Source organism: Microcaecilia unicolor, chromosome 9 (assembly GCF_901765095.1).
Source record: "Microcaecilia unicolor chromosome 9, aMicUni1.1, whole genome shotgun sequence".
In the NCBI taxonomy this organism is placed as follows: Eukaryota; Metazoa; Chordata; class Amphibia; order Gymnophiona; family Siphonopidae; genus Microcaecilia; species Microcaecilia unicolor.
In genome coordinates this window covers 36,347,282-36,373,420 of record NC_044039.1, presented here as the reverse complement: position 1 = coordinate 36,373,420, position 26,139 = coordinate 36,347,282, and the positions used below count along the sequence as shown (strand labels likewise).

General features: G+C 45.8%; 1 protein-coding gene across 4 annotated transcripts in view; it reads right to left on the bottom strand.

Annotated features, from left to right (window-relative positions):
• Window positions 1-26,139, bottom strand: part of TBXAS1 (thromboxane A synthase 1) — a 417,384-nt gene that overhangs the window by 219,189 nt on the left and 172,056 nt on the right. For all 4 annotated transcript variants that reach the window (XM_030213914.1, XM_030213915.1, XM_030213913.1 and 1 more), the window contains one exon: window positions 19,479-19,575. In XM_030213914.1, coding sequence (XP_030069774.1) covers window positions 19,479-19,575 — 97 coding nt within the window. The remainder of the gene's footprint in view (window positions 1-19,478; window positions 19,576-26,139) is intronic.

Genomic DNA, 26,139 nt, shown 5'->3' with positions numbered 1-26,139 from the left:
TGAGTAAGGGTAGAAATGGGGTTAAAAAGATGGTGAAAGAGAGGCAATAGCGGTAAAGGTTAAGAGATAGAAAAATGGCTTGGAGGCAAGGGAAGGAAGGGGAGAGAGGGGTGGAGCTATGGCTGATAAGGGTACAAGAGTTAGTGGGGGATAGATGAATGCTAAGGGGTGAGTACAAATTATGAAAATAGGGGACTAGGGGGTAGGTAAAAGATAGAGGGGGATAGGAAACCGATGAAGGAGAGAGACAGGGGGCAATGGGAGTGCTGGGAAGGGGATGAGAGGGAGATGGGAAAAGATGAGAGGTGAAAAGAGGGGACTAAGGACCAGATTCAGGGAGAAGGAGGGAGAATGAGGGATATGGTCTGTACTGATGTGCTGAAAAAAAAAAAAAAATGCTATTTAAAAAAAAATCACATTGGACACAGAGGCAGTGAAGAGAAAAGTGAAGAAAAAAAAAGCATAAAAAAAGATTAAGTGCCAGACAGACATAGAGAAGGAAGAGATGAGAGAGGAGAGAGAAAAAAATGGAAAGGCAAACCTGGAAAATAATTTAACAGAAGATGGCACAAGAAAACTAGAACAGACTAGGACCAACCCAAATAGAAAAATAAAGTGCCCAGACAACAAGGTAGAAAAGAAAAAAAGTTTATTTTTAATTTTTAAGGATCGGAACATGTCAGCTTTGGAAAATGTACATCTTTTGTCTGCATATTTCGCAAAACCCAAGAGGAAACACATTTCTGTTTTTCTTTTTTCCAGTATTGTACTGGTCAGTGTCTAGATTTTTTGGAGTTTCTATTTCAGGTTCGTTTCCATTTTTGTTGTATCATCTGGTTTCCAGCATCCTCCTTCTGGAATGGCTGCAGTGGTTCTGCCAGCCCATATATATGTCAGAGACACCTGAAGAGTCTGTGGTGGATTTTGGACTGCTGTACGAAATTGCTGGTAGAAACAGTGCGTGTTTAAGGCTCAACTTTTGGGCCATTTTTTGTTTATTTCAGAGGCAAGTTCTCCATATGGGTTAGTTTTGTGCATACCATGACAGAAATGAACCTCACTCCTAAGCCAAAGTATGTGGAATATGATCTCAGTCTCTCAAATTTACTCCTAACGCTCACCGTAGTGCCAAAGAGAGCTTCTTTCTGGAGTTTATAAGATGTAACTTTTATTTATTTATTGATTGATTGGGATTTATTAACCACCTTTATGAAGAGCTTCACTGAAGGTGGTGTACAGCAGGTACAGTTTAACATAAAACTTACAATTTTGTTAATAGCATAACAATAGTAAAATAACCAAGAATAAACATAAATACAATAAAAGCGGAAAACTTGAAAACAGTAAATTGAAACCTAATAATAGAACTACCGTGAAACAGTATCAAAAGTATACACATTTAACAGCACTGGAGTTCAAATACCAGAGATATAATACAATGTTAGCATAATACACCTAATAAGCACCTAATTAGCATAATACACCTAATAAGCACCTAATTAGCATACACCTAATAAGCACACATTAGAACATTCAACTAACATAGATATGATGCTAGAGATTTTCTGCAATACAGCTTACCATATAGCTGAGGGACCAAGAGCAGATATAATATGGTGGGAACAAGATGCATGGTACAGAGTCAGTTGGGATAATCTGGTGGTTAGCTAAACTCAAGACAAGTTTATTGGACAGTTAAGCAAGAGATAAAGAACAAAGTTACAGTGTGTGTAGCAAGCTAGTCCAGGTGCAGAATGAATGCACAGTCAGTCACCCTATGTATTAAAGGCTTGGGAGAAGAGCCAGGCTTTCACCTGCTTCCTGAAGTAGAGGTAGTCTCGAGTTATATGTAGCCCCTCTGGGAATAAATTCCAGAGAGTGGGGGCTTCTGCTGAGAAGGCTCGCTAGCGGGTATCACATCATACAATTTCTTTTGACAAAGGTACAGATAGTGATGATCCTTGAGAGGACCGTAGAGGTCTTAAAAGGTATGTGCAAAGGGCTAACTTATTCTTTAAGTACTCCGGCCCATTTTGTCTGAGGATCTTGAAAATCAAACATAGAGTTTTAAATTTAGGCCAGTAAGGTACTACTAGCCAGTGTAGCTTTTGCAGGAAGGGTGTGATGTGGTCACGCCACTTGCAGCCTTCTATCAGTCATGCTGCAGCATTCTGAATTAGTTGGAGCCGGTACAAACTCTTTTTGGTTTGGCCAGTGTACAGGGCATTACAGTAGTCTAGTAGTGATGTTATCATGGCATGGAGTACTGTAGGAAACTTATCCAGGTGCGCTTGGAAGTTCTTTTTTGGTCAAGCCTGTGGCACCTAAAACGATGGGAAATATTTCTGTATCTTTCTGCCACATTGTCTTGGTCTCGGACAGCATTTCTTGGTACTTGAGGGTTTTCCCTATCTCCATATGATTCACCAAGTAATCGCTTGGGATCAACACCTCTATAATCAAAGCTGTTCCGATGTTTTTCTCTTTTACCACTATATCCAGTTTTCTGGCATCCAGTTTTTTATCAATTGGAATGGAGATGTCCAAGGTAATCTTGACCTCTTTGTTTTCCACAATTCTCTTAGGGTCATGATCCTAATGCTTTTCCAGTACACTGATGTTTTAACGCTTACAGACTTTCCAATGAATGAGACGTGCCACCTTTTTGTGCCGCTCTGTATAAAAGTTTCCACCATCAGCACTTCGCAGCCAGCCACAACATGAGTAACTGTTTCTAGCTCTTTCTCACAGAATCTACACGTTTGCTGCACCAGTTTTTTTTCAGTGCTTGCTGTAAACCACCTCATCCACTGTCGTGGACTGCAACTATCAATCGCTAACCCTTAGATTTCAATTCACCTCTCCTTAACCATTCATGTGTCTGATGTTAACCTACCAATGGTTCCTGGAGTAACATGTCCGTGTGAAACCTCCCTTGAGTTTTGAGTTTGTGTCCTTTGTAAAGGGAACGTAAAGGACAGAGGTTTAACCCAGCCCTGTGCCTGCTATCGGATTAAGGAGTGGAACAGCAGCTTGATCCTCAAATCTGAAGGGACAAGGAGGGAGAAACCCAACTCAAGAGCAGAACTACTGGAAGAGATACTGTGTGCCAGATAATTCTTGTTTGGAGATATCTGTTTGGAAAGGGATCCCAGAAAAGAGAGGCTGATATTTTAAGTTAGAAGAGGACAGGTTTGCCCTGTACAGTGGCATACCGAGGGTGGGGCGGTGAGGGTGGTCCTCCCTGGATGCACGCTGCAGGAGGGGTGCAGGGAGCAGCCATGCGGCTGTCGGCTCCGCTGGTTTCCTGCTCCCTCTGCTGTTACTTCCTGTTCCGTGCATAGGGAGCAGGGAACCAGCAGAGCCAACAGCCGCGAGGCTGCTCCCTGCAGCGTGCACCTGGGGCGGATCGCCCCCACCGCCCTGCCCTCGGTGCGCCACTGTACAGAGCAAACCTATCCTCTTCTAACAAAGTATCAGTCTCTCTTTTCTGGGATCCCTTTCCAAACAGATATCTCCAAACAAGAATTATCTGGCACACAGTAGCTCTGCTCTTGAGTTGGGTTTCTCCAAACTCGGCTCTGCTGGTTCCCTGCTCCCTCTGCTGTTACTTCCTGTTCCGGGGCAGAGGAAACAGGGAACCAGAGGAGCCAACAGCCGCGTGGCTGCTCCCAGCACCCCCAACAGATAAGAAGAATGCACCCTGGGGGGGGGGGGGCTTGAAGGTAATGCGCCGAGGTGGTGTCATGCTGAATCTGGGGGGGGGGGGGGGGTGGATGACGTTGCACCTGGGGGGGGGGGGGTGCGCGTAGCAGCTGACCAAGGAATGCCACTTGCCCTGTAACTGAGAAACCAGTGGTCCCAGTAGACCAGTGATTTTGAAAAGGATCATAGACACAGATAGAGGAAGTGTGTGTAATAATAGTGTTTAACTAATGATGTACAACCTTCGGACACAAAGATGACCTCAAAACAGTGATTGGTTCGCAGCTGTCGTCAGCAAAGCAAGTTGGAGCATCCCCATATATGTCCAAGTGGTTGTTTGGAGGGAGCTCTACACCAGGGCCTTGAAGGGAAATCCCATCCCCTTGAAGAACAGTGGGAGAAGACTGGAAGTAAATAAATATCTACCAAACCTGAATGTAACTCATCTTGCACAACAACTGAAAAAAGGTGTGAACTAAATCTAAACTTTAAAAAAAAAAAAAAAAAGGTTCACGGCAGCCCTGGGATTCGAATCCGTTGATGGATCACTCCACAACTGAAATATTCTTTCACGTTTAACAGTTTTGTGTTATTTCCCATCAGGAACATTTTAAAATAGTGGGGAAAAAAAGCAATTCTTTTTTTTCTGTCATGTCAGAATGCCCTAGTTGTAAAAATAGATGCTTTGGTAAAAAAAAAAAAATGGTGCCTGCTAAAATGGAATGAAATTAAGAGAACAAACTCGATGGAAAGATGAACTAATGGAAAAGCCCTTGACCTTGCTTTTTAGAAAGCAGTTACATTTCAGCAAGCATTCTGTAGTGTTAGAGGCTTTCCTGTGTTGTTTTAGGTAGTCGATCTGATAATGTAGAGTGGCTCTATGTGATTGTCCTTCTTCGCATTTAAAAGTAGGTAGTTCTCTGTACACAAGTACATTTAGATGATTTTATTTTATTATTTGTGACATCTGGTTTTACATTTTATGTTTTTATTTGTTATGTATAAGTTGTCCAGTTTTTATGTATTCTTATGTATTACTAGTAAAAAAAGGCCCGTTTCTGGAGCCAATGAAACAGGCGCTAGGAAGGCTTTCCTGTGGCCCCCCTGCCCCCCCCCCCCCGTCGTCGATGTTGGTGAATTGGTCCGCCCTCAACGTCATAACATTTGACGCGAGGGCGGTGAATTGCTCCGCCTCCGCCCTCAACGTCATAACGTTTGACGCAAGGGCGGGGCCCAGAGACTGTGTTTTTCGAGGCTTCAGAGCTTTGAACATACGAACCTTGGCTTCAGTGACGTCAGAAGCCAATAGAACGTTGAGGGTGAGTTTTATAGGGAGCAGATGGGCGTGGCTGAGTACTGAGGGTGAGTAGTCCCAATAGTAGCCTAGCCTACCAGGAGGACAGGAGTTCAGGGCTTCACTGCCACAGATGGAGTGAGCTTCAGAACTCTGAGGGGGGATTTTATTTATATAGATTTGTATCCCACCTAGACTAAGAATTTTTTTGACCGTGAATACTGCTAGACAGCCCTCTATTCACGGCTTTCTCTACAGCTTAAAGAACAACAAAAACAGTTTGTGCACATTTTCACCACCTGACACACAGACTGCCTGTGGAAATTTCTCTCTTGGAAAGCAGTCAAAAATCAGTAAATGAAAGGCTCTGTAGCTTGTGCAGTTAATTATGTATTGCATTGTGCTGTTGAGCAAGAGACTTTCGGTCTTCTTTACCGAGACAGAAGGATGAGTATGAGAGAACCGAAAGAAGGGAGGTTAGTTTCATTCCTCTTGTTGAGAGATACTAGACTAACTTTTCCTCTTTCCTCTCCCTCTCCATTTTCCACATCTCCCCTCTTGTCTTTTCTTAGGTCTTCCACTTCCTTTACTGTCTCTCCCACCAATCTCTTGTCACCCCTCTTTTACTTTCCTTACTTCCTCTCCTCATTGCCTGTCAACCTCCCCTCATAACCTTTCTCTGTCTCCTCCACTTGTTTGTGTTCCTCTTTTCTATCCCCTCCCTGTTGATGTTCCCCTTGTCCTTTTTCTCTTCCCCTCTCACTTCTTCCCCTCATCTCCTTAGTCCTTTCACACCCTTTCTCTCTCTCTTCTCTACTTGTTTGTGCTCCTCTCCCCCTCCCTATCAATGTTCCCCTTGTCCTCTTTTTTCTCTTCCCCTCTCCTCTACCTTGCTCTTCATAGGCAATCAACAGCACAGGAATGGACTTTTTCCAGGGTCTGCATTCTGCTGGCCTTCAGGAACCAGCTCCCCTTTGCCATGTGCCGTCTGGCAGCCTCAGTGGCAGCTAGTGCTTCGGTTCAGGTCCCCTCTGCTTTCATGGCTGGCGGGAATGCCAAGCCCCGCCAGCCAAAGATGTCTCCTGCCTAAGTCGCACTTGTGCTGAACGAGTAGCACTTAATTCAGCAGGGGTGCTTCAGCTGCTAATGCCGGCACTCCCGCATATGCTCAGTTAGACCTGAACTCAGCATGTGCGGGAGAGCTGGCATTAGCGGCCAAAGCACGCCTGCTGAATTAAGTGCTGATTGTTCAAGACAGGCGGGACTCAGGCAGGAGACATCTTCGGCTGGCGGGGCTTGGCATCTCTGCCAACAAAGGTAATATTTTATTGCCGGGGGGGGGGGGGGGCAGAGGAAAGGGGGAGAAAATATCAGACCCCCTCGGTCCACCTTTGGGAACCCACATAAATGGACCTGGCTACACCCCTGATGTTCTGATCCTGCTCATAGCAGAGAGAGATGGGAAGAGTTACAACTAAAAGCACAACCAAACTGTGGGATCGTGAGCACATTCACGTGGTACGGTATGCACAAAACTAACTCATTTCAAGAAATTGCTCCCGAGAAAACAACAAATGCACATACAACTGACATAATAGGGGAAAATATATAACTGAACGCCAAATTTAGGTGCCTAGATGCAGCGCACTGAGAGTGAATTCTGTAACAGCATCTGGGCACCAAGATTCTCTTATACGGTGTGTTTTTTCTAGCAAAAAAGGTGCCGGTACTCAAATGCCAGGCCACCCTTCAGGAGTGGGATGATCACTGAGGGACCCACCCCATAAGAGCCAGGCCCCCTGCAACCAGTTACAGAATCTATTACAAGACAGAATTGGTGTGTTAAACCTGAGCTCTATCATTAAAACTTGGGGTCCATGGGTCATTTTTAGCAGACAATGGAAAAGGTGCCAGTACTCAGTACCCCCAAGTACCCCCTCAAAAAAAGCCCTGCTTAGAAACTAGCGTAAATTGGAATCTAGGTGCCAAAAATTAGGCACACCTACTTACACCATGTCAATAACAGATGTAAATTTGGCACTTTAGGGTGTAATTTGCAGTATTCTGTAATACATGCTTAAGTGGAAGCCCCACCAATGTCCTGTCCATGCTCCGCCTCCTTGCATTTACGCACTAAGGTGCCGATGATCAAAAGTAAACGCGAGTGCTAGAGGTCATTACCGTTGTACTAGCGCCCGCATTTACCAGCGCAGAATGATCCGAGCATGCCAGGCCTTAGCGCACATTGCATGCAAATGTAGTCAAGCTCATGTTGTATTCCTCCCCAATGATCAGAAAAGAGCACCCGAAAAAAGGCACCTTACCAATGTAAAAAATAACGCCAGGTCCGAGCAGGTGTTAGGGTGTTGGAAGAGAGGATTTTCCACGATTCTCAGGCTTCTCTCACCATTCTATCTTCAAAATCTAATGGTTTTGATTGCTTTGGTAAGCAAAAGGAAGCCTCTGAAAAAACCTTGCGTGCTGGTTGTGAGAAATAGCAGACCCAAACGTGAAGAACACATTGATGTTCTTGTCTTGTGTCTAAATTTAAAGCTAAGTAGCACACTAAATGTAATCCGTCTTATTGTAACGCCGACAACCAGCTCTATCTGCTGGATAAACAGCTGGCTGTCAGCGCCACAATAGAGCAGATTACATTTAGGGCCCTATTTACTAAGGTGCACTAACATATATCCCTATGAGTGTCTCTAGTGTTAGTGTGTCTACAGCGAGGTTTAGTAAACAGGACCCTCAGTGGCAAGAATATTTAGATCAAGTGAGACATTTCGTATTGACTCCTCTTTCCTGCCCAGCATATCTACAGACTGTCTTTCTCCTGGCACCGATTCAAAATGGCTGCCAAGAGTTCAAGCGGTGACCTTGCAAGACTTGAACTCTCGGTGCCAGGAGAAAGACAGTCTGCAGATGCCCCAAAGAGATCACTAGACCACCAGGGCACCATTGTAAGTTAAAGGAGGGGAGGGGAAGATAGGACGCCCGCCTGCCCGTCCGCCCATTCGTCTGCAAATCCAGACAAATGGGCAGGCTGGCAAAACCCAACCAAAAAGAGGACATGTCCGGGTAAAACTGGATGTATGGTAACCCTAGGGGAGGGGGGGGGGAAAGTAGTTGAGCCTGGGAAGGTGATTATGGGGAGCAAAGAGTGGATGATTTTCAGAAGTCAGGAGAAAGAGAACAGAATGTGCCTGCAATGATGGTTGAGAAAGAGAGGGGATAGGTCTGGGGAATTGAGTGCAGGGGAAGGGGTGAGAGAGAGAGAGAATGAGGGGTCTTGCCTTGGAGCTGTGCACAGCTTCTGAAGTAAGTTGAATGCACAATTTCTGCTCCTCAATGAAGTGTTAGGCTATTTAATATGCATTTTACATAAGTTTTTTTAGATGTAATAACTTATACCAGCAGATATGTCACAATGCTTTATTTAAATTTGTACTACTTTCTCTGGTATTAGGTAAATGCCTTTAGGAGGTGTTATGTACGCTGTAATCTTTGAAATAGACTAATGATTAAAGCAGTGGGTTCAGAATCAGAAACGCTAGAATTCAAATCCTGCTTCTCCCCACTAATGTTTCTTGTGTCCCTGGGCAACAGGCACAAACTCAGGGTCTCATTTAATAATGTACCTTAATGCACTACGTGAAAACAGGCAGAGTTAGGGTGAGGAAGGTAGGGGATTTCATTCATTTTACTGAAATAGTTTGCTGGTAACCAATGCAGACAAAACATTTACTAAATCGTTATTCCCTGGATTTTATAAATGGCACCTAAAGTTAGGCTCAGAATTTTGTGCACGGTCTTCATGTACATGTGTAGCTTAATTGGTCAATCAGCACTCAGTTGATGCTAAGCATCCATTAATTGGCCTTAACTAGAGCTAATTGGAGCCAATTAATAGTTATGCATGAAAGTGTCTTACAAGGCACTGCGCCTAATTTCTATGGCACGCAACTCCAAAGTGGATGCAGACATGGATATGGGAGGGGTATGAGCAGGTCGGGGGCATGGCTGAAATTTATAAAATGATGTTATATAATTCTTGCTTTTCCACGCATAACTACCAATGCTTAGGTGTGAGCATTTACACCAGCCTGTGCTGCTATTATAGAATTCACACAGAGCACGGATCATAATGGCACCTATCTTTGGGCGCAATTTACTGAATCTGGCCCTATGAGCGCAATCAGTGTCAGAAACCCAGAATCAGACACGTGTCAGGCATGTGCGGCTGCGGCGTTCCTGATTCAGATGTGCTGGGTGTAACGCATGTAGCTCTGTCTTCTTTACGTGTGTCATCTCGGCGCGCCCTCAGGCTACAGCGCATCATCCCAGTGCACCTTCAAGTTGCGGTGTGCACAGTTAGGGTGTGGTCTTCCTTTGACGTCAGATGCCTTCAACTCTTAAGAAAGGAATCATTCAATGTTTCTTTGCCTCAGCTACTACTTTATTGGATAGCACTGGTGCGTTTACTCTTGTTGTCTTACCTGCCTGAACCTTTGCCTGAACCTGACTCTGCCTTCTGATTGCCGCCTGCCTGAACCTTGGCCTGAACCTGACTCTGCCACCTCCTGCTGTCTGCCCTTTTCTCCTGGCTTGAATCGGTGGTTGCCCACTGGATAAGGCTTCTCTGCTTCATGTCTGTGCTGCCTAGATTCCCTATCCTGGAAGCCCAGTTCTGCCCAAACCCTCCTGAAGTCCTGCTGGTTGCCTGCACCCAGGGGCTCAACCTTTAGGGAATAGCGGTCATCGCAGGTGAAGCACTGGGCTTCTCCGACTGCCTGTTCTGGAACTGTACTCTGGCGTTCGGGCCTGGTGCCTCTATTCTAGGAACAGCACAAGGGTTCACAACCGGTAACAACTTACATATTATATAAACAAATTCTCAATATTACACAAATCACAGTCAGGTTTTGCCCCCTCCACAGCACAGAAACAGTACTACTCACTCTCCTAGCTAAATTCAAGCAGGAAATAGCAACAGGCAAAAACATCCTCCTCCTCCAATTCGACATGTCTAGTGCATTCGACATGGTAAACCATAATATATTAATAAGATTACTAGATAAGTTCAGGATTGGTGGAAACATAATTAGCTGGATCAAGGGTTTCCTAACCACAAGAACATATCAAGTAAAATCAAACTCAAACATATCATCACCGTGGAAAGCAGACTGCGGAGAACCACAAGGATCACCGCTATCACTGATCTTCTTCAACCTAATGATGACCCCACTAGCCAAGTCCTTATTCAACCAAGGCCTTAACCCTTTCATTTATGCAGACGATGTCACAATATTCATTCCTTACAAATCTAAACTGACAGAAATCACCAACGAAATCAAGATCAGCTTGAACATCTTGGACTCTTGGGCAAATGCATTTCACCTAAAACTAAACAAAGAAAAAACACACTGTCTCTCATCCTCTCATCACCACACAGCGCGGATAACCCCACTATTATCAACACCCCAGAATACACTCTCCCTATCTCAAACAGCCTGGAAATCCTCGGCGTTACAATGGACCGCAACTTAACACTAGAGAGCCAAGTGACATCCACAACAAAGAAAATGTTCCACTCAATGTGGAAACTCAAACGCGTGAAACAATTCATCCCGAGGGGCACATTTTGCAACCTGATACAATCAATGGTACTAAGCCATGTAGACTACTGAAATTATGCGGGATGCAAAGAACAAACCTTAAAGAAACTCCAGACCACTCAAAACACGACAGCTAGGCTTATCTTCGGAAAAACGCGATCTGAAAGTGCAAAATCCCTCCACGAAAAACTACACTGGCTTCCAAAGAACGCATTGCTTTCAAAATCTGCACTATGGTTCACAAAATTATCTACGGTGAAGCTCCTGGATACATGACAGACTTGATTGACCTACCAACTAGAAACACATACGAATCAACACGAACGTATCTAAATCTGCACTACCCATGCTGCAAAGGACTCAAATACAAATCAATTTACGCACCCAGTTTTTCCTACATAAGCACACAACTGTGGAACACATTACCAAAAGCCTTGAAAACAACGAATGACCACCTAAACTTCCGGAAAACACTAAAACCTAACCTGTTTAAAAAGGCATACCCTACCAATTCAACACAAATGCCTGATCTTTGCAACACAACAAAACTAAAGAACGTAATGGACATAACACAACTCCTCCGTTATACAATTCCCTAGTGCAGCTGTGCCACATGAACTTTATCTTACCACAACATCACTTTGTATTTGTTTACACCGGAGTCTGTAACGCCTTTCCGGTACTATGTAAGCCACATTGAGCCTACAAATAGGTGGGAAAATGTGGGATATAAATGTAATAAATAAATAAAAATAACTGTAACTGGTATTCCTCCCGAGGGAAACTTTCCATAATCTGACTCAATCCATGGTACTAACCCATATCGACTACTGTAACGGCATATACGCGGGATGCAAAGAACATATTCTAAAGAAGTTTCAGACCGCTCAGAACACAGCAGCCAGACTTATCTTTGGAAAAATACGATCTGAAAGCGCAAGACCCCTGCTAGAAAAACTACACTGGCTACCAATCAGGGAATGTATCGCTTTCAAAATATGCACCATGGTTCATAATGATTCATAAAATAATCCATGGTCTAGCTCCGGGATACAAGACTGAATTGATCGACTTACCAACGAGAAACACATCCGAAGAAGCAAGAACATACCTAAACCTTTACTTCCCAAGATGGACAGGACTGAAGTACAAATCAACACACACGTCCAGTTTTTCCTATGGCTGCACACAACTTTGGAATGCTTTATCTAAAGCCCTGAAAATCACAAACATCCACCTAACCTTTCGCAGAAACCTGAAAACGCATCTCTTCAAAAAAGCATATCCCACTGATCCAACATAATCACCAATTACTGCAACATAACATAACTGAAACACAACAGGAACATAAAACTCATAACTTCGGTCTCACAATCCCTCACATGGTTAACCCACTTTAGCTTCATTTAACTAATCAACAAAAACAGCCTTGTATCCGTTTTACTGGAGTTGTAACCACTTCTCTGGAATTATGTAAGCCACAATGAGCCTATAAGTATGTGGGAAAATGTGTGATACAAATGTAACAAATAAATATATAACTGTACCTGGGGCACTGGTGATTCAGCAGGACCGACATTGACAGACCGTGACAATCAAGGCCAGACTACTTGGTGCCCTTCAGCCTTCAACTCCCCTTAATTAACTGTCAGTTCTTTACTCCTTCCACTTCTCCCCTTCCTTCAAAGACTTTGATAATTAATCTCAACAGTCATGATTAGGGTCACCATATGTCCAGATTTACCCGGACATGTCCTCTTTTTGAGGGCATGTTTTGCCAATCTGCCCGTTTGTCCGGATTTCTGGACAAACGGGCAGATTGCTAGACTCCCCTCCCCTTACTTACTAGTGCCCTGGTGGTCTAGTGACCTCTTCCGCCTTCTGGACAGGAAAGAGCCCCCTCTTTCCTGCCCGGGGCGCTGCCCTGTATGCATCCTTCCTGTTGCTGATCCTCGGAGCCGATTCAAAATGGCCACCGAGAGTTGGTGACCTCGCGAGACTTCAACTCTCGGCGGCCATTTTGACTCAGTGCCGAGGATCAGCAACAGGAAGGATGAATGCAGGGCAGCACTCTGGGCAGGAAAGAGGGGGCTCTTTCCTGCCCCGAAGAGGTCACTAGACCACCAGGGCAGTAGTAAGGTAAGGGGAGGGGGTGATGGGGAGGGGGGGGCGACGGGGTATGTTACAGGGTGGAGGGAAAAATATGACAGGGGGTGGAGCGAGGGTGTGACAGGGGGCAGGGCAGGTGTGTGGTGGGGATGGGGCAGGTGTCCTCCTTTTTGGGGGATAAAATATGGTAACCCTAGTCATGATCATCTCACAAAAATCCTATAAAAACACATAAATGGACATCAAAGCAAGGGCTATTTCCAAAAGTATTTACCCAGGTAAACGGGCGATTTCAAAATTCCTGCCCTTCCTGCAGGTAAAAATAATGCTAACGGTCCTTTGGATTGGTGTGGCTGTCAGGACCCATTGATTTTTTTTTTTTGGGGGGGGGGGGGGACCATTATATTTACATATACTTAAATAAGATCAACAAAATAAATTGATTCCAAAACCCATTGATTTGTTTTAACTGTTGCTGCCCTCTCCCTCAAGAAGTTGTTGTCCTAGGCAATCATCTAGTCTTGCCTTGTGGTTAGGCTAGCCCTGAGCGCAGTTCTCATGCTGCCCACACTGCAGTTTTCAAACTGAAAATATGCTCACTTTCACTTTGACAATCTCCCTGAGAAAAAGTACCTGCATGTACTTACACCTCCCCCCCTTTAAAAAAAAAATTCTGTGGGTGCTTTTTCTGATTAAAAACACATATGGTTTTGAAATGACAAACGACGTTGATTGTTGCAATTCCCACACACGCTTACCCATGTAAATGCCTCCGCTCAATGAACATACTTTTACCCACACACAGGGTGGTGTGACCTTTTAGCATTTTGTATGGATTTGAAAACACAGCTGTTTACTAGATTTTATGAGGAACTGGAGAGAAACTGTGAGATTGTCTGGGGAGGGGGGGGGGGGGCTCCCTATAATGTTGTATAGACCTGCATGCCAAAATTGGTCTAGTCCTCAAGGGCATAGGAGCCAACTTTTCAAAATGATTAGGGGTGGTAAACCCGATGGAAATTCCCCCCCCCCACCCCCCCATGGACACAGTTAAGGAGTTTGTTCGATATTGGGGGTGCTCAAGAACCCACAGCACTACAGAGCTCGCTCCTATGCTCAAGGGGTGTGGCTCCTCACTACTTGTAGGGACTGTGGAAGGGAAATAGGTTGGGATGACACAGAAACAGCTTGTATAGATGATATTACTTTAACTGAAAAAACTGAAGTTAAAACATTTAGTTAGATAAAAGTCTAAAGTTAACAAACAGATTTCATCTGTGGTTCAATCAGCTTTTGCTAGTTTACGGTCACTTTTTAGCTTACGCTCCCTTCTTGATCTTGCCATCTTAGGGGCCCTTTTACTAAGCTGCAGTAGGGCTACCGTGTGGGTAGCACGCACCAAATCAACCCTACCTCTGGGGTAGCGCAGGCACCTGGCGATAGTTCCGAAGTTGGCGCGTGCAGTTTCCTGCAGTGGAAAATAATTTTCTACCGTGGGGGGCATTCCCAGTGGTAATCGGCAGCATGGCCACATTGACGTGCACTGCCAGATTACCGCACAAGTACCATATAAGCCCTTACTGCCTTCTAAACAGGTGGCGGTAAGGGCTCAGGCAGTAAACAACCAGGTGCTAATTTTAATATTAGTGCACAGCCGTTTACTGCCCCAATTAAAAAAGGCCTTTTTACCCGTAATGGTAAAAAATAGCCCAGCATGTGCCAATTTCACGCACCAAAACTAGCACAGGCCACTTTTTACTGTGGCTTAGTAAAAGGGACCTTTAACACTGTACATGCTTATATGACTTCCAGGGTGGATTATTGTAATGATTTAATACTGTGGTCTGCCCAAATACCAAGTAAACAGATTACAACTGGCATAGAATACAGCAACCCAGTTAATGAAGAAGAAAACGTCAACTGACCATGTTATGCTACTGTTGGCAGAGCTGCACTGGCTACCAACTGAGCAGAGTATTAGTTTCAAATGATTATGTTTGGCTTTTAATGCTACATGATTAGAAAATCCATCATATCTCTTGGACCTACTGAAGTATTATTATAACTCAACTAGGCAACTTAGATCATCTTCACAAGGTCTCCTAGAAATACTAAGCAAGGTTAAATGCAAACTACTTGTACAGGTTCTTTTGAAGTACGAGGGCCTAAATTGTTGAATGCATTGCCTTTAGAACTCTGTCAAACTCATTGCTACGAAAGATTTAAGCTTTGTTTTAGAAAGTGCTTTCTCGAGAAAGGCTAAATGGATGACATTTTGGTTAAGGAAGCAGAGAAATGTACTGTATATGGTTTTTTATTGTAATTCGCCTTGAGTTTTATGTACTATGAAACATCAAATAATTTAAAGTATAGTAAAATAATGTAAAAAAAAACATAGAAAAATAAAGATAGATAAAGACCAAATGGCCTATCCAGTCTGTCCATCCATGTCATCTACTATCCCTTCCTCTCTCCTAGAGAACCTATGTACTTTGTCCCATGTTTCCTTCAATTCAGATACAGACTTCGTTTCCACTAACCTCCACCGACTACCTCAAACTGCCTTTTGACAGAAGAAGAATATAATCTCGTGTGGATATGGGATTGCATTTTTGTTGTGGCTGTTGTTGCATCACATTTGGGGAATGCCTTCTCACCAGAGCCATGCTCAGGGATGACTTCAAATGCTTGTTACCAATGGAAAATGTGCCAGGTTAATTTATACGTGGGCATGGTGGAGGGTTAATGCGATGGAGGGTGCAGTATCATTGTGGTGACCTGGATAATAAGAATAAATTGATTGTTTTGTTCAATGATGTAAATTGCTATATGCTAAATGAACATGTAATTAATGAATGAAACGAAATAGAACATCACCATGGCTAACCCAGCACCTCTTGCTGCAGCTTCAGCAATCCCAGATTTTTCATATTTAAAATTGGTTTATGCCAAGTTGATTTGATAGACACATTTCTATTTCCCCATTAAAAAAAAAAAAAAAAAAGAGTGTAATGTCAGGACCTGAAAGCAGTGGCGTAGCCAGATCTGACATTTTGGGTGGGCCCAGAGCTAATATGGGTGGGCACTATGTATATAGGTGTGAGTAGCATTTCTTGAGATACTCCTAAATAATGCCTTAGAGTGCACTTGATGGAGGATTTATAATAAACTAGTAAAAAAGCCCCGTTTCTGATGCAAATGAAACGGGGGCTAGCAATGTTTTCTTCTGTGTGCATGTGGGAGTGTGTGTGTCCCTGCCCTCTGGCCTCTCTCCCCTCCCCCCTCTGAGTCCTTCACTGTTACAGAGCCAGCGATTTGATTTCGTGCTCTGCTGTTTTCCTTCACTGACTGTGTTACAGAGAGGGCGGGGCAGACACTCATAGGGAAACCGGATATCTCGCCCCCTTCACACTTCCGGCTGGAGGCTTCATAGAACGTTGGTTTTGCCTTTTATATATAGAGAGATAGTCTGTCCAACATCAACAAAAATCATATACATACTCAGAGCCTATGTAGCAAACCTTAACACCACCAATTTTGAACACACAAATACCATTAGGGAATTGGTTCAGTGGTAATTGTCCTAGGTGGGAATTGTCCAGATGGGAACTGTCCGGTGGGAATTGACCTAAACACAGAAAAGATCACGTGTTGGGCTTGTCGTGATTGAATCAACCTGGGAAAAGCGACTGATGTCATGGTTTCAGAGTTGGCTCAACCTGTGGACTCTGCTTATGATATCATAATTGTTTATTCCACATGTGATGCTTCTGTATTCAGTTCAAGCTTCTGTTATTGACCTATAAGTGTATTCACTCTGCTCCTCCCCAGTACCTCTCCACTCTCGTCTCTTCCTACGCCCCCCGAGTACTCCGTTCTGTAGATAAATCTCTCTTATCCGTCCCCTTCTCCTCTACTGCTAATTCAAGACTCCGTTCCTTTTGTCTTGCTGCACCCCACGCCTGGAATAGACTTCCCGAGCCTGTGCGTCTAGCCCCGTCTTTGGCCGTTTTCAAGTCCAAACTTAAAACCCACCTCTTTACCACTGCTTTTGACTCCTAACCACTACTCACTTGCCCTGTCCTTTAACCTTACCTATTTATTCCCTTCCCCTTAATTGTTCTGTCTGTTTACCTGTCTTATCTAGATTGTAAGCTCTTTGAGCAGGGACTGTCTTTTTTGTGTATGGTGTACAGCTCTGCGTATGCCTTGTAGAGCTATAGAAATGTTAAATAGTAGTAGTAATGTGATATAGCCTTTCTGTAAATACAGTCAGTGGTTTACATCTGTTAAGATGTCACAAGCTCACTGTTCCCTGGCTATTTTATGTGATATCACCTGAACTTCCAGTAATCACTAAAATCCAACCTGTTCAAAAAGGCATTCCCAATCGACCCTACCTGCCTAAACCTTGCAACACAATGAAACCAAAGCTCGTAATAGACTCTACACAACTCTTCCCTTCTACAATTCACCAATGTGTCTATAACACATGAACCTTATTCGACCACAACAACTCTCTGTATTTCTCTACTGGAGATAGCGAATGCCTCTACGGTATAATGTAAGCCACATTGAGCCTGCAAATAGGTGGGGAAATGTAGGATACAAATGTAACAAATAAATAAATGTAACAAATAAATTAGCTGTACCTTTAAAAAGGCAGCAGTGAATATACACAACAGCAATACGTGTCCTATTGGAAAAGTCAGACAAGTCAGACTGATATAGATCCCCACACAAACCACAAGCCAGAAGAATTTCTCACTTTGGTCACATGTAGGAACACAGACGAACCCTCATCAATTACAGAATAAAGGACCAAAAATTTGAACTTGTTCAGTAGCCCAACATCAGCACTGCCCTTCCTTATTCCCCCATCTATCCCTGTAGCCCAGCATCAGCCCTACCAATCTGCTTACAGCTCTACAGTGATGTCATCAGGGAAGCCCTGTACAGAGGAGGAGTTGGGACAGCAGCCAGCCAATGAGAGTCCATCTTCAGGGAGATGGGCGTTCCAGGATGTCAGCCGGCCAATCAGGGCCGTGCCTAGGGTCTCCGGCACCCCCCTGCAGTTGGCCCCGCTGGCGCGCCCCCCCCCCCTCCGAAAACGATCGCTACACTACCCGCCCTCTTCTCCCCAGATCCTTTTCCTTTTTGTTTAAATTTACCTCTCCGGCGCGCGGCAGCGTAGCGTTAGTGAGAAGGAGGCAGCGCTCCCCCGCCCCGACGTGTCTTCTTCCCTTCGCTCAGTGTCCCGCCTTCTTCTGACGTCAGAAGAAGGCGGAACCGAGCGAAGGGAAGAGACTGACACGTCGGGGCGGGGGAGCGCCGCCTCCTCACTAACGCTACGCTGCCACGAACCGGAGAGGTAAATTTAAACAAAAAAAAAAAAGGACAAGGATCTGGGGAGAAGAGGGCGAGGTAAGCATGGTGCGGCGGGGCGCCCCCCAGAAGATGGCGCCCTCCTGCCATGCTTACCTCGCTTACCGTGTCGGCACGGCCCTGCGGCCAATAGAAAGAAGCAGCAGGAACAGCTGGGGGTGGAACCAAGCCCTGATGCTGATTCCTCAGAGCCCAGAGAGCAGCAGCAAACATATTCTAGGCTTTTTCCACTTTTTCCCAGCAGCGGGGAGGCAGGGAGCCCCAAACACAGGTCTGTCCATTAAAAAAAAAAACCGCGCTTTTGTGCTTGCAAAACAACAACAAAAAAAAAAGGGGCTACATCTACTGCTGCGTGTATGAGCCGTCTGCAGTGCTTTTTTTGTGCCGGTATGCGTTGGTACAGCATACCGGCACCTTTTTTGTGAAGTCCGGTTCACCTGCCCGCTCCCTTCCGTTCGTGAACCCATGCTCCCTGCTTTGAAATCTTTTGTTTACCCAAAGTCGCGGCGAACCGGCAGTGAAAGCAGCAGGCTGGCAGGCAGGTTCGCCTCCTTGTCACTTCCCTTCCCTCTCAGCACGTCCCACCTTCCCCTGATGTAATTTCCTTTCCGTGAGGATGGGACGCGCTGAGAGGGAAGGGAAGCAACCAGGCGAGCCTGCCTGCCTGCCTACTGCTTTCACTGCTGGTTCTCCGTGACTTCAGGTAAACAGAAGATTTCAAGGCAGGGAGTACGGGTGAACGAATGGAAAGTCGGGGAGCTGAGGGCAGGCAGGTGGGGTTGGGGTTTGAACAAATTGCTGGACATGGAGGGGAGGGGAATTGCTGGACATGGATGGGAGGGGAAGGCAGGGAAGAAAGAATTGCTGGACATGGATGGGGGGCGGGCGGGGGAGAGAGGAGAATCGCTGGACATGGATTTGTGGGGAAGGCAGGGAAGAAAGAATTGCTGGACATGGATAGGAGGGGAGGGCAGGGGAGAGAGAAGAATCACTGGACATGGATGGGAGGGGAGGGCAGGGGAGAGAGGAGAATCGCTGGACATGGATGGGAGGGGAGGGCACAGGAAGAGAGAAGACATGCTGGACATGGATGGGAAGGGAGAGCAGGGAAAAGAGAATTGCTGGACATGGATGGGAGGGAAGGGCAGGGGAGCAGCTCATTTGCATGCGATTCTCTTTGTGAAATCCTCTGTGTTTCTAAATCGGTAAATTTTACCGATTTGGAAATGCAGACGGATTCTTAACAGGACCTTTGTGCATCTGGCCCTGAATCTTGATTTTTAGAACCCTGTGTCCTGGATGAGAGGTATGCAAACATGGCTTCTTGACTGTTAAAAAAAAAAAAGTCAGCACAGACAAGCACTCACCATTCTGTTTGTGAAGTTACTGAAATCTTTCACTAAGATCTGTTTGACAGCCTCGGGTTCAGTCATTAGAATCGTCATTCGGCGGCCCAGGTAATACCTAAAAAAAAATAGAGAGAATGGTTTCAGAAAATGAATGGGGGCTGGACCAGTGGCTCAGTGCTGTATAAGGAGGACTTAGGTTCAGTTCTGAACATTATTCCCCGTGAGCTGAATGGGTGTCTTCCAACTGTACTGCTACCAGTAGAGGGTGGTGATTCAATATTGTGTTTTCAATCTCTAGGGAGAGGCAGGTTCCCTGGAGTCCTGCAGAACTTGCCTGTCTCTTACTATTGAAAATGTGATAGTGAAACAGCACGACCCGCTAGCAGGAGCGCAGATGGAGGATTCCTGCTCAACTTAGAGGAAACAGTGGTTCCGAGGTCAGGTTTCCATTCATTCGGCTGGTCTGAGCAGGAGATGGAGATGCTGCAGAGGTTGTGTTCACATACGGTTACCATATTTTGTCCCCCAAAAAGGAGGACACATGCCCCACCCTCACCCCCTTTCACATCCCACCTGCCCCCTTTCATGCCCTTGCTCCGCCCCCTGTCACATTTCCCCTCCCCCGTCACACACCCCGTCACCCCCTCCCCTTACCTTACTACTGCCCTGGTGGTCTAGTGACCTCTTCGGGGCAGGAAAGAGCCCCCTCTTTCCTGCCCGGAGCACTGCCCTGCATGCATCCTTCCTGTTCCTGATCTCAGCGCTGATTCAAAATGGCCGCCGAGAGTTGAAGTCTCGTGAGGTCACTTCAACTCTCGGCGGCCATTTTGAATCAGCGCCGAGATCACCAACAGGAAGGATGCATGCAGGGCAGTGCTCCGGGCAGGAAAGAGGGGGTTCTTTCCTGCCCAGAAGGCGGAAGAGGTCACTAGAACACCAGGGCAGTAGTAACTAAGGGGAGGGGAGGCTAGCAATCTGCCCATTTGTCTGGACAAACGGGCAGATTGGCAAAACCCGCCTGGTTGCCCGGACATGTCCTCAAAAAGAGGACATGTCCGGGTAAATCCAGACATATGGTAACCCTATGTTCACAGCCCTTGAGGGGGAGAGGAGGGAGTCTCAGCCAGCACTCAACAGTTGACGCCTGCTGGCCAGACGGAGTATACACATTGATTTTTATCTCTTTAATGCCTTTATATACTGCTTTAGAAACTGAATGGATGCTATTCTGAAGCCTCTGATCTCAGAGGAGTCTTCCCAGAGGGAGCCACAACCCATGGCACATGCCCAAAGTGCAATGAATGAGCTAGACGAGGGGTTAAGAAACATGTGATATCTTTAATTGAAGACCTGCTGGTATACTTTCAAGTTCTCAACATGACATCTTGGAAAATAAAATTTCAAACAATGAGATCTCCGATGCCTTTATAGAATACTATCATAAACACGTATTGGCGCGTCTAGAACTTACACGTGCCCTTATAGGGCACTGCACAGTGTACTAACACACATAACACTTTTCTGTGCACTTATGCACGTAAGACATGTGTAACTGCATGCACTCAGTTATAGAAATGTCTTTCACATCAAGAACTCTAACAGTGGATTAAAAGGATGGCCATCCTTAGGTTGAGCTAAGTTACTGGTGAGTCCCATTTAATTCAGCGTAGCTTCTATTACACCATCACACACACAAATAAATGAAGTACTTTACCACTGAATTGCTCAAACTACCAATCAAATGATGCACAAGAAATTCTGTAAAAACACATGCAGAATCTTGGAACTGAGTTTTGCTGGGCTGTAGCTGGTATGGTCAAAAGAAATACCATCTGGAATGGAAACTCCAGGAGGCCCAGCAGTAAAAATGCCAACGAACACCAGTATGGCAACGAGGATAAAATCTATTGGCACATGAACCCAACACGCCCACCTTTCAGCATCTGCCTGCTTGTTGGCTGAATCACAGCCGTACACTTTTTGAAGTCGTGCAGTTCTACTCGACATTAGACGATCTTCAGTCAGCAAGACCTATATAGTCAACAGAGCACCGTGTTTTTGTCCAATAAGACTTAATACCCCTGAAATAGGCGGATGCCGAAATGTGGCCATATGGGGTTGATGTGCTAATAAATTTTATCCTGGTTGCCATACTGGTGTTCTTTGTCATTTTTATTGCAGGCTCTCCTGGAATTGCTACTCCGGGTGGTATTACCTTTGACTGTTTCTTTCAATTTGACATCTCTTCTTGTAGCTGGCATGGGTCTGAGCAGGGATTAATAGGGATTGGCATTCGTTTGCTACAATATGGAAATGACATATTCCATGTTGTTGCATGTCATTATCACATGAAAATGAGCAGAAAAAATGCAAAAATTTGTGTTTTATTGTTTGCCGATAATAGTGCGCACTCTTTGAAAAGAGGATGCCTACTGCGCACGTACAAACTACTGCACATGTGTGCATAACGCACACTTTTTCAAAACAGTGCACACTCAGTGATGTTGCTCCTGTGATGAGAAATGGCCAAATGAAAATGAATAAAATGAAGCATCCTGGAAATGACAGAAAATGAAAATTTTCTGGCTGCCCGTCCCTAATTTTTAACCAACAGGAGAGCTCTAGCAACTGTCACTTTCCCTTTCACAGCCAGTGAATATTTGTGCATGCTCTAGTAGCCTTCCCCTCCTCTTTTCTTTATTTGGGAGAGCGGCTGGCATGTTCCTCTTGCTCCTTCACGTTTTCAGTTCAGCAGGATCTGGAACTAGCGTCTGGTGCCCAGAGCCTTTATTTGCATCCACCTTGGAACTTTGCCCTCTATTTTATTACCCCCTCCACTCCCTCATACTTTAGTCTAGCCATGATGACAGCCCTTGGTTGGGTCATTAACCAAGGACTAAGGTGAGGAGTGACTGGTCCTTCCAAAGACACGAGGGAAACTTAGAGAATCCTTGTATATAGTATTACATAAGCCACACTGGGCCAGACCAAAGGTCCATCAAGCCCAGCATCCTGTTTCCAACAGTGGCTAATTCAGGTCACAAATACCTGGCAAGATCCCCAAAAAGTACAAAACATTTTATACTGCTTATCCCAGAAACAGTGGATTTTCCCCAAGACCAATTTAATAATGGTCTATGGACTTTTCCTTTAGGAAGCCGTCCAAACCTTTTAAAAACTCTGCTAAACTAACTGCCTTTACCACATTCTCTGGCAACAAATTCCAGAGTTTAATTTATTCTGGTACATCAAGAGACTCAACACAGCACCATGCTTCGGCGCTGAAGCACCTGCCTCAGGAGTCTGAGAATAGATGTATGGTGAATCTGAGCAGACTGTGTGAAACTCGGAATCTGAAAAGACTTCCGGTTTCGCTATATCACGACCTGGGTTGTTCACTTCAGACTCCGAGTTTCACACAGTCTGCTCATATTCACCATACATCTATTCTCAGACTCCTGAGGTGGGTGCGTCAGTGCCTAAACACTGTGCTATGTTGAGTCTTTTTGATATCTGAATACGGTGTACAAAGATTCTCCAGTCTCCCTCGTGTTTTTGGAAGGACCAGGCACTCCTCACCCTACTCCTCGGTTACTGACCTGCTTTGCTCGTAGGGATTGGTGTTCCTCCACCCCAAGTGGTTGTGTTTTTCACAGTCCTCGGACTGATGCCATGCACCAGTCCTCCTTTGCATGCGACTTGTGCACTTAAAAGTACAGAATACCCAGCTAAGTGTGCACTTACCTACAAAAGTGCCAGCAAGGTGCAATTCTGTAATGGTGCACATAAGTGGCATAACACGTAAACACGAGGGGTGTTCACAGGTGTGGAGCATGGGCAGGGCTCCCATTTCTATGTATAAATTGAAGAATATTGTCAATTGCGTACACCCTTGTCACATTTAACCACCCACAGTTACATCAAATCTCTGGCTTGTGTAACTGTGGACGTACAAATGTTAGGAGTGCTGATGCCACGCTACACTAGTATTCTGTAACAGAATCTGACTGTTCAGATGCTATAGCACGGGTTTTCAACCCAGTCCTCAGTATACACCCAGCCAGCTGGGGTTTTCAGGATATCCCCCATTGTATTCAGTGGAGATATCCTGAAAACCCTGACTGGCTGGGTGTGTCCCAAGGACTGGGTTGAAAATCTCTGTGTTATAGAATAGGCCAGGGATACTTGAAGTCCGGACCGTGAACCAAATTCCTATGGACCGCAACAACATTCCCTGGGCGGGGAGGCTACATTTGGGCATTGGTGATGTCCTCGGGCCCGGCTTCACCTCCTTCCTGCTGAGCAGGATTGAGGGAGCGGCTGACCTGCAAGGGACTGCTACAGGGCACAAGGAATTTCTTCCAGCAGTGGTGTGCTGCTCAGGGCAGCAAGGGATGGAAAGAAAGCGGGAGACAACATCAGTGTCAGGCCCCTCTGAGGCCCTCATGATCAAAAGCAAACTCTGGCGCTAGAGGCTGTTAACGCCATACTAGCGCCAGAGTTTGCAGCCGACCCATGATCAGAGCCCTCGAGTGCCTGAAACAGCGCACTCGAGGGCTCTCAGAGCAAGTAGCATGCAAATGCATGCTAAACAGGGCTTCTAGCGCAATTAGCTTGCAAATGCATGCTAATTGGCGCTTAACGCATTCATCCCCAATGATCAGCGACCAGCGCGCCAAAGATTGGGTCGCTGGCCGCAGCAAAACCAACGCCAGCTCCGAGCTGGCGTTAGATTTTGCGGATCATTGGGGAGGAATGGTGAGCCCTGTCCAGCATGCTGGCAGGCCCCCCTTCCCCCCCCCCAAGGCAAACGCGAACGGGGGCTGGAGGTCCGGTGGGTCTCCAGCCCCCGAAACCCCCAGAAATCGTTGCTCCATCGACAGGGGGGGGGGACTGGAGCCCACCCCAAATCCTCCCCCAGTGTTCTCCTTAAATTTCCTGGTGGTCCGTGGTGTCGTGACACCCCCCCGGCCCCGTCCCGGCCCCCTACCTTGTGTTGGAGGAGGGACGCAGCCTGCCTGCCTCCCTCCTCTTCCTGTCAGTCGAAGCCCAAAATGGCGGCGCCCAGCACCGCCCCCCTGCATCCTGGGATGCACTGGGTGGGGCTACAGACCATATAAGGGAATCGCTCCCTTACATGGTCTGTAGCCCCACCCAGTGCATCCCAGGATGCAGGGGCGGTGCTGGGCACCGCCATTTTGGGCTTCGACTGACAGGAAGAGGAGGGAGGCAGGCAGGCTGCGTCCCTCCTCCAACAGAAAGGTAGGGGGGCCGGGAGGGGTGTCACCACACCACGGACCACCAGGGAATTTAAATACAACGCTGGGGGGAGGATTTGGGGTGGGCTGGAGGCCTCGTTGTTCAGGCCTCGGGCCAGGTTGTTTGACAGGTTTGGGCTTTTGACAGCCCAGACCTGTCAAACAAGTGCGGGAGGATTGTGCTGAGCGCATGCTCGGGCGCAATTCTCCCGCACTTCAACATGATAATCAACGATAATAGCGCTGCTTAGATTAGCATGCATTATCTTTGATCATCGATGCAGAAAAGCCCTGCGTTGTCCAGGCGCTATTTTTAGGGCGCTGTTTGGAACAGCGCGGGGCTTTTGATCATGAGGAGGAAAAGGATTGAAGCAAAGAGGTCAGGGTTTGGTTACAGTGGCAGTGGTGGAGCCTTCTGAACCCCTTTGCCTTGCAATCAGTTACAGGAAAAAAAACAAGATAGGCAATTTTTAATAGTGCTTTGCCTTTTTGGGGGGAGAGGGGGGGAGAATGTTAGACAATATACCTATGTTGGAAAATATCACTTCCATTATTGGAATGCATGGATTTAGTGTGGAGAAGTAAGCAACTACGGATTCTTTTAGTCTGGTATGTAAGGCTTGCTTAGTGTCCGAGCAAGTCTACTGACCTACTCGGTCTTAGTTAATATTGTAGACCACGAACAACTCAGCAGTCGAAAAAGTGGACCACCTGACAAAACGTTCGAGTACCCTCTGGAATAGGCACTCACCATGTGGTATCAGGGTACCTAAATTGGTGGTGTCCACTTATAGAAATGCTCCCGATGTCTGGTCACTAAATGCTTCCACAACATCTCCAAGTTAGCTCTTTTTTTTCCCTTTTATATTGACCACCACCTTCAACAACCTCCTCCTTAAATAATGATTTGTCCCGGTGGCTCTAGGCTCAAAGAGCACCTCTTCCAAGATGCGCAGTAGTGGCAGCTGTCTTCCTTCTCTCCTTGGGCCTGAGTCACTTTTTTTTGTGGCCGCCAATCTCGACCAGTCCTGAATTCAAAATATCCGTACCCGAGTGTCCCATACAGCAGTCTGAGCCATGACACTAGTCCCAGATTGGATGGTTTAGGATGAGTGTACAACACATGGGCTGGGGAATGACAGGAGGTGTCACTCTCATCACTATTTTGTTCAGACTATGAGAAACTGTTTCTTTGGGTTTCTGCATAACAGCATGACAAATAAAACAAAAAGTGCTCACTGTATCTTTAAATGAAACACTGATGATTTCACAAAATCTAGAACACCTCTTGAGCTCTCTCATCTGCATTGTCTTGAACTACCACATTTGAGATCAGCAATCATCAAATGCTGCCTTTTACTGTGCCCATCAAAAGATCTACTTTGTGGAGGAACAAATAAGGCTCCATTCTTTTGTTTCCA